The 8,448-nt window shown below is 36.8% G+C and overlaps 1 protein-coding gene across 1 annotated transcript in view; it reads right to left on the minus strand.

Moving 5' to 3' along the window:
- Positions 1-4,470, minus strand: part of UNC79 (unc-79 homolog, NALCN channel complex subunit) — a 220,807-nt gene extending 216,337 nt beyond the window's left edge. Inside the window, exons 1-2 of the mRNA XM_040256595.1 lie at positions 4,166-4,470; positions 63-233 (exon numbers count right to left, since the gene is read on the minus strand). Of these exons, the coding sequence (XP_040112529.1) occupies positions 63-233; positions 4,166-4,412 (418 nt within the window). The 5' untranslated portion in view covers positions 4,413-4,470. The remainder of the gene's footprint in view (positions 1-62; positions 234-4,165) is intronic.
- Positions 4,471-8,448: the final 3,978 nt, after the last annotated feature.

Raw genomic sequence — 8,448 nt, forward strand, 5'->3', positions numbered from 1 at the left:
TTTCCATTCACACATCATACAACACATAAAAATAATCTAGTATTAGGTAAGACTGAACTTACGTATAGCCATTGGTAGAAAAGATGTGCTAAGATATTCAATGATATCCTTGTGCAGAAACGGAGGAAAGGTAGCTAAGGTTGATATCATCGTGTAGGGCAAAGTACTCAGAATATCATCACTGAGAAAGGGTAGCAAACACGTAGTTGTATAAAAGATTGACTGTCCAAGGTCTATAAAACAAAATCAAGTAATCAGTCATTGAATATCCTGCATTTAACAAAAAAGCTAACTTTATATTTTAAGCTTTTATGAACTGGTTTAAATTGCAAGCAACTATCACTCCCTTCTTTTAAGAGTTCTGTATAGCACCTGCACAGTATTTGATGAATGATAGAACTAAAAAGTATAAATACAGTTGACTTGTGAACAACACAGGTTTGAACTGTGTTGGGTCCATTTTTGTACATGGATTTTTTTTTTCAATAATTATAGTATCTGTAGCTCATACGGTAAAGAATCCACCTGCAATGTAGGAGACTTGGGTTCAAACCCTGGGTTGGGAAGATCCCCTGGAGGAGGGAATGGATACCGACTCCAGTATTCTCGCCTAGAGAATTCCATGAACAGAGGAGCCTGGAGGGCTACAGTTCCATGGGGTCGCAAAGAGTCAGACACAACTGAGCAACTAACACTTTTGACTATTTTTTCATCTTCATTTTACACATCTTTAAGCGTAGGAGGAAGTTTGTGGTCAATTAGAGAGCACAACAAATGGAACCCAAAAAACTAGGATTTGAGTCTTGATTCTATCCAAATGGTTTCAGCTCCCTGCCCTTGGGTGAGTCATTTATCAAATCCTTTGTTTTTGAGGCAGAGACAGCAGCAGAAATTTCTGATTTTTTACTGTTTGTGGGGTAAGGGCGAGGGAAGGTGGTCAGTGCCTCTAACTCCTTGAGTTATTCAAAGGTCACCCGTATCTATGACATGAGCTTTTCCTCAACACTTTATCCATCTTCAGACATATTACTCCCTGATTTCATAAGTCAAAAGCACTTTCATGTGATAACGAATCCTGATCCCTCCAGCATTCTTACCTCCATTACATTTTATGCAAGATAACTGTGGCACAAAGATGTTAAATTATTTTCTCATGGGAAGTTTCAGAAAACTCAAGGGCAAGGCTGGAAATAAAAGCAGGCTATTTCTGCTCCATCAACTGAACAATCTTCCTACATATGAAGTCTCAGGCAATGAGGTAATTGGCATCTTCCAGCACAGTGGCAGATTCAGCATACACCAACGAAAGGAAGCTGTAAACTAATACTGCACGACCCTGTGCATTTAGTTATCAAATATCACAGAAGGACGTGCCCCCTAGTAGTAATGTTTCCATCAACATTTGTAAGCGATAGGAACAATACCTACCTCACTTCATTAGGATTGTTAGGAGGTTTAAATGAACAAAACATAAAGTACCTAACAGCACACAATTTGTGCTCCACAAGTATCAGCCATTACTATGAATATGAATATTGTTACTATTATTACCTGCACAAGGAGTAAAAATAGACATTCAAAAATCATAACTATTTAGCTTTAGAACGCAAGTAGACCAAACCACATCACACTGGGTATATGAGTATATATTTTCAGATTTCTGCATCTCACGTCATCAGCCAAGTCTTGACAATGAAAACTTTGCTCATTTTCGTATCCTTTATAAAAGAAATGATTAGATTTGTTTGCCTGGTAGCAGATTGAGCTTCTTAGTGCTATTTTGATTGCTATTTTGATGTTATTTCTGATTATCATTAATTTGCCCCCTCGACTGACAGCAGAGAGACACACGGCACACTGGGAGGTGAGGGTCAGTCGACCTTGGGCTCAGTCCGATGAAAGAGAAAATTCACAAGTGTTTTACTAAGAACTGATTGCGGCTGTGCACCATAGACACCTCAGCTGCATTTTAGCCTAGGTACAGGCGCGGAAAGGAGCCTGAAGCTCCCCGGAGTAATTTTCATATGAGGAGGCTGAGGCCTGAAAATGGAAGTGTTTGACCAAGATCACGTGAGAGTAAGCAGGTGAGCCACAGCAAAAACGCAGTTCTGCTGGGTACACTACACTGCCCCACGCGAGGACACAGCCTCCAGCCCTCAAGGCAAGGGTTCTGCAACTCAGAGCATAGAAAAGTCACCCAGAGAGCCACTTAAAAATTCAGATCCTCAGGACCCACCCCTCAGTCATTCTTGTCCAAAAGTTTCAGCTCGGGAGCCAGAATTTTCTGCTTCCAGCTTCCTTGGAAATTCTGATGTTGTTCAAATGGACCAAAGCAGCTTTGTACTGTTTTATGAACCTCTAAGGGATAGTCTAGTGAGTTTTTCCTACCTTCTAAGGTCTGTTATGCAGAATAAGAACACAGCCCATAGATAATAGGAAAGAGGTCACAAAATAGCTGTGCATATAAGAGTAAAAATATAAATCATCTTCCCTGAAATTGTCACAATTCACACGTGAATTGCAGTTAGATGGGCTGTAAGATACCAAACAGAATGCTTTTATCTTAATCAAGGAGCCCTAACAAGTAGCCCATCCCAGGGTCAGACAGGCAGTCACAAAGGAAAAGCACTGACAAGTTCATCACCACAGTAAGCTCCAGCAATATTATATTCAGAGAGACATCACCTTTAAGTTCTCAACTGGGATAGGATCACAACAAAAGTGACTAGGCTTAAAACGGCAGCAAAATTGTACAATAAACAAACTCACAAGTTTCTACATTTTTTTTATATTCACTGTAATACAGAATCACAAATATAAAAAATTAATAATCATTATTTCACCATTTTTTTAAAAGCAGACTTTAAATGTTTGTTTAAGGACACATCTTACTAAACAAACCATGGAGCATTCTCGGAGAATTAGCCATAACTAAAAGACAAAATAACCCCCACCACCAACAACCCATTTCCCAAATTTCAACTTTTTGTGCAGTGAAACTTTGGTTATCATACCTCCATGGACCAAATTATCAGTGCTTTTAAAGTTAAGACAACTGACGTATTAAAAGCTCATTTGCTGCAAAAAAAACCCCACCTTTTTTGCTCCCACATATAATATAGTAAGTCCCCTACACACAAACTTTCACGTTACAAATTTTCAAATATGCGAACGTGCCCCTGCATGGCAGCTGTGGTACTGTACTACTGTACTTTTCAAGGTACTGTTTAATAAGATTTAAAATGCTCTCTTTATATCTGTGTGTTTTTTATGTATTATTTATGTGAATATATAGCTATGATTGTGTTAGCTGGGTACCTAGGTTAACTCTGTTGGACTTATGAACACACTGGACTCACAAATGTGCTCTTAGAACATAACTCATTCATATGCAGAGGACTTACTATATTTAATACTTAAGCAGTAGATATTACTGAGCTCTTGTTTATGGGTTAGAAGAATCCGGGAAGCATGCAAGCCAATGAAATTGACTAAAGACTGCAGAAAGGGAAAGAGTTAAGCAAAGAAGCATGCTCTTGGGCTTCTGTCATAAAGCATCACTAATACATGTATAATATACACCATACATAGCATGCATATACTATACACAGCATATAGCACCACTATACACTGTACCATGTGGTCAACATTTCCTAAAAACCACTGATAGCTAAATTTGGAAAAGTTCCTAGAGATTTCTTCTTATCTAGCCTCTTGGGTTAGGAGATAGGAAAAATGAGTCCCAGGGAGATTCTGTGATTTGCTCCCCAAAATTACAGAATTCATTAGTAGACTTGACGTGTCCTTCAAGCTCCACCTCTTACATTTTTCTGGGGGTGGACTAGTTTTTAAAACAACCCCCAAACCATAATTTCAACCAGTCTCCTTGATAAGCAGATCGGGGTGAATAAGAAAGTTCCTTTTATAGTTTTCCTCCTTTCTCAAGCCCATTGCCCCCAATGTAGACCCACTTGGATAACATCCCTCTGCCCATAAAGCAGCAAAAAATGATAGAACAAATGATAGAAGCTATAATTATGTTTCAGTGTAAGAAAGGCTTTAGTCACACAAAGACCTTTCAGGAAATGTACTATAGTAACAGCAAGGGTCTCCAGTATCCATAAGCATACATGTATATTTTCAAAAGTTTTGATTAAATGCTCACCATGTTGGCCATGCTGTAGTAAAGGAACTAGATCCAGGAGAGTCACCAAAGTCACGTAGAGGCCTTGATAGTCCAAAGAAGGGTAGTCTGACAAGTGAGCATCACGACTTTGCAGGCCACGTTCAGAGGGTGCATCTCGCAGGACGCTGTAAAGGAGGGAGCGAGTAACAGTAGGGTTGATGGAACTGACCTGCGGTCTTAGAGATGGGGTGAGTGGGAATGGCACAGGAAAAAGACACATGGTCATGGGCACTGTCAAATTGGAGGCATCTTGGTTTTCCTTCTTCCCTGTGCGGGACAAAATGCTGTTGGGGGGACAAAGAAAAAAAAGAGACAACAAAGACACAAAGAACAGCACATTACATTGAAATGACACTCTAAAACAAATAATAAAACACCAGATACATCCCACATAAGATGCAATTGCCACACCAGCAGCATCTACAAATCTAATATAGGTCACATAGCTTCATGCTCAGAGATACCAATAATGTAAGATTTATTTTGTGGAAGTTGCATTGCATCTCATGTGTTATCTGGTTAGTAAGGAGCAAAAATATAAAAATGCATGTTTCAGTGCCAAACCCATGTTTTACAGTTTATTGATTTGATGAAGGAGGGGGTTTCCTAGAAGGAAAAATCATGGCTTTAGTGAGTTAGGGCTTTCATTCCTAACTAAAAGGAGCTTTCAAAGCAAAGGAAGTTTTCAGCAAGACTGTCACAATCAGGTAAGTAAAAACCTGCAAAATATAGGTATGGCACTTGCAGAAACATGTTTTAGCAAAGAATAAACATGTGTGTTTATTAAGAAAGTCTTAAAAATCACATGTTTATTGCATCAAAATAATGTCTATATGTATATTATGATACTGTTTCATGACATTCTGTCAGTATCATTTGAGATAATGAAGTTTAAACAGGCATATGAATTTAGAAATAATACATATTTCTAAAATGTTAGCTAAACTACATTGGAAAAGCTATAAAATAATATAGAGTAGATGGTCCGTAGCATATGTTTGTGAACTAATGATAATGGTTATTTATGTGTGTTTTTTAAATTTTGCATGTTGGGGAGGAAACATTTTATTTTATGAATACGAACAGTGGTTTATTAAATAGTTACCTTCAAAATTCTAAAGACTAAGCAAGCAGTTATCTGTCATATAGCTGCACATCATACAATAAGATCTCATATATTTCTGCTGCTACTTACGTTATTATTCAACAAAACTCACTAAAAACTAAAGGAAAGATAATTTACAAAGTTAAAAAAAGTTTAATGGGAATAAAAAGAAATTCTTTTTAAAAATTGGCTTTCTTTTAGCATTAATTTTTAAATAAAAACCTTTCAGGAAAAGCAATAAAGCAGAAAAGTTGTTAATTTAAAAATAGAAGAAATGATTGCTTAGCCAAATGTTTAGGTTTTTTAAATTAGGCTATACTATTTAATCATTAAAGACAATAGCTATACATTATAATGATAATATCTGCTGCACTTACAAAGTGCTTTGATAGAGTACACGTCTATGTTAATCAAAATAGATACCAATTTAAAAATATTTCATTACATATTTTACACTTATTCTATGTGCATCAAACATTACTAAGTTCTTAGTTAATGATATTACATTTACAGTTTTACAATAGTGTGAAGAATTGGTTAGTGTCAAGCATGCTTGCTATTTCAAATTTACGTTTATTTTTATTTACTCAGTGCAAAATATGTTACAATGTAAGAAAAATGACTACATGCTTTTTATTTTCCATGTGCCTAATTTACCTCGATTTCCTTTGTCTTCTGTTACCCAATGTCCAGGGGAAAAACAATTAATAATAATAAAAATAATTTCAGAATAGTTATGTTATACTTCTTAGCAATAAGTAGCTTAAGATTTAGAGTAATTTTTTTAATTTTTAAAGGGATTTAATATACCTTTTTTGTGTGTGATGTATTTAACTCTGTAGTCTTACACTTTACAATGGGATAATATCAACATTCCAGTTACCCCTGTCTGCCTACATCTACCATAAATACCATCAGATTTTCCATTAGATTTTATATTTTCATCATAAAACTCAATCATTCCTAAAAGTACCACCTTTAAATGTTAAATTCTTGATAAACCCACTCGTCAAAAATCTGTTTTAACCCTATAGGATTTTTCCCACTGAAAATTTCCTTAAAATCACAATGGAAATAAGTCAGAAATATTATTTACCAAACTTCAACCCTAAATCAGCCTACTACCAGCATCCTTCCAAAATTACAAGGTGTGGCTCTTACAGAAGTGGCATAAAAAATAGTATTTTGCCTTAGAGAATAAAATTAGTTGTACTGCATACATTAATGCTTTTCTTGAAATTAAGTACCTTGTTCTCATCAAACTGTTCCTTGGTGGGGGAAATATAACACATTATTTTTTTCAAATGTACAGTAGTATTTTTCCAAAGTTTGATATAATTTAACAAACACTAGTCACATCAACTTTGGAGGTACTACCTTGATATTTTTCCCTTCCTGTATATGCATGGTTCCCAAATGAGAGCAGCGCTAACTTCATAATATGCAGGGAGGGAAAAGGTCAGCACTGAAACAGTACAGTTCCCTCTCACTGCCTTTAAATTTAATAAGTAGGTGAGGTTGAGGAAAAAAATGGCTGAAGATGAGTTATCCATGAAACCAGATTTAAATTACCATTCATGTTTCAATGTAAGGAAATGTTTTCATTTGTGGAAAAACTTAAAAAGGGCTTATGAATAAATGTACAATGCATTGTGATTTCATGATATTTTGTGAAGTTTACTCAGAAAAAAAAAAAAACTTATTTCCCCAACCAAACTGTCTAACTTGGGAATGATAAAACCATCTTCCCCATCTGAGATTCTTTCCCAGAGGTCTGTACACCCAACCAAAAGAATATTAAGAATTAAGAATGCCCTGCTCAGAAGAGTTTGACCCAGCAGACAACTTTTCACCTTTCCTCTTCACTCTTGAGATCCTCATTATCAAGCATATGCTTCCAACATAAGAGAAACCAAGAGAAGAACTCTGTAGTTTGGGGAAAGATGTGAAGTTGCCCTGAGGTATTTATAGCACAATAAATAAATAAATAAATAAACTTTCTATGCCCAAGAATACTGGAATGGGTAGCCTATCTCTTCTCCAGCAGATCTTCACAACCCAGGAACTGAACTGGGGTCTCCTGCATTGCAGGTGATTCTTTACCAACTGAGCAATCAGGGAGACCCAAACTTTCTATAAGACTATGAATTTTGACATTTGAATTAGATCTACTCACGTCACAAAATTTACTGGATCATGCTATGTATGCTCTAAAGCTACTCTGTGGATTATAAAGCATTCATTTGAAGGTCTATATGTTGTTCCTTGGAGAAGGCAATGGCAACCCACTCCAGTACTCTTGCCTGGAAAATCCCATGGACGGAAGAGCCTGGTAGGCTGCAGTCCATGGGGTCGCTGAGAGTTGGACACAACTGAGCGACTTTACTTCCACTTTTCACTTTCATGAATTGGAGAAGGAAATGGCAACCTACTCCACTGTTCTTGCCTGGAGAATCTCAGGGACGGCAGAGCCTGGTGGGCTGCCATCTATGGGGTCGCACAGAGTCGGACACGACTGAAGCGACTTAGCAGCAGCAGCAGTAGCATGTTGTTCCTAAACCATTAGTTATTAGAATTCAGTTATGATTATTGAACTGAAACTAGAATCCCTTTTAAAGATTTTCTAAAGAGATGACAGCAAGTAGATTGCCCCAAACATAATGATTTTTTTTAAGATGTGTGTGCTAGCAGTTTGAATGACACCAGAAGAATGATGTAGGGGAAGGAATTCTAAAAGAATATTTGAAATAGGAAGACGAGAAGGAAGCTTTTAAATGCTCTACCAGTCAAAAGGCAAGATCCCCACAGAAGACCTTAGATGTTTAAAATATGGTCCCAGAGGGCTTCTAATATAAAATGGGCAGATTTCTATGTAGTGATGAGGAGCATTAAACTAGATGAAATTCGGCCACTTCTAAGGCTAAAAGCAAACAAAAAAACTAAACTCTGAAGTTGTGTATAAACCGTGTGTCCATTTCAACACTTAGATCCTTACTGAATTAAAATGAGGACAACTCATCACTCACGCAAAATCTTACCCAGGACCCCTGGTCACTGCTAGATTAAGTAAATGCTCTAGAAGAGTTTCTGTGATGGATGAAACTTGGACTAAAGTCAATTCAATTCAACAAAAATTGATTCCCTTCTAAGAATGGAA

The sequence above is a fragment of the Oryx dammah genome, unplaced genomic scaffold, assembly GCF_014754425.2.
Source record: "Oryx dammah isolate SB20612 unplaced genomic scaffold, SCBI_Odam_1.1 HiC_scaffold_16, whole genome shotgun sequence".
NCBI classification, from domain to species: domain Eukaryota; kingdom Metazoa; phylum Chordata; class Mammalia; order Artiodactyla; family Bovidae; genus Oryx; species Oryx dammah.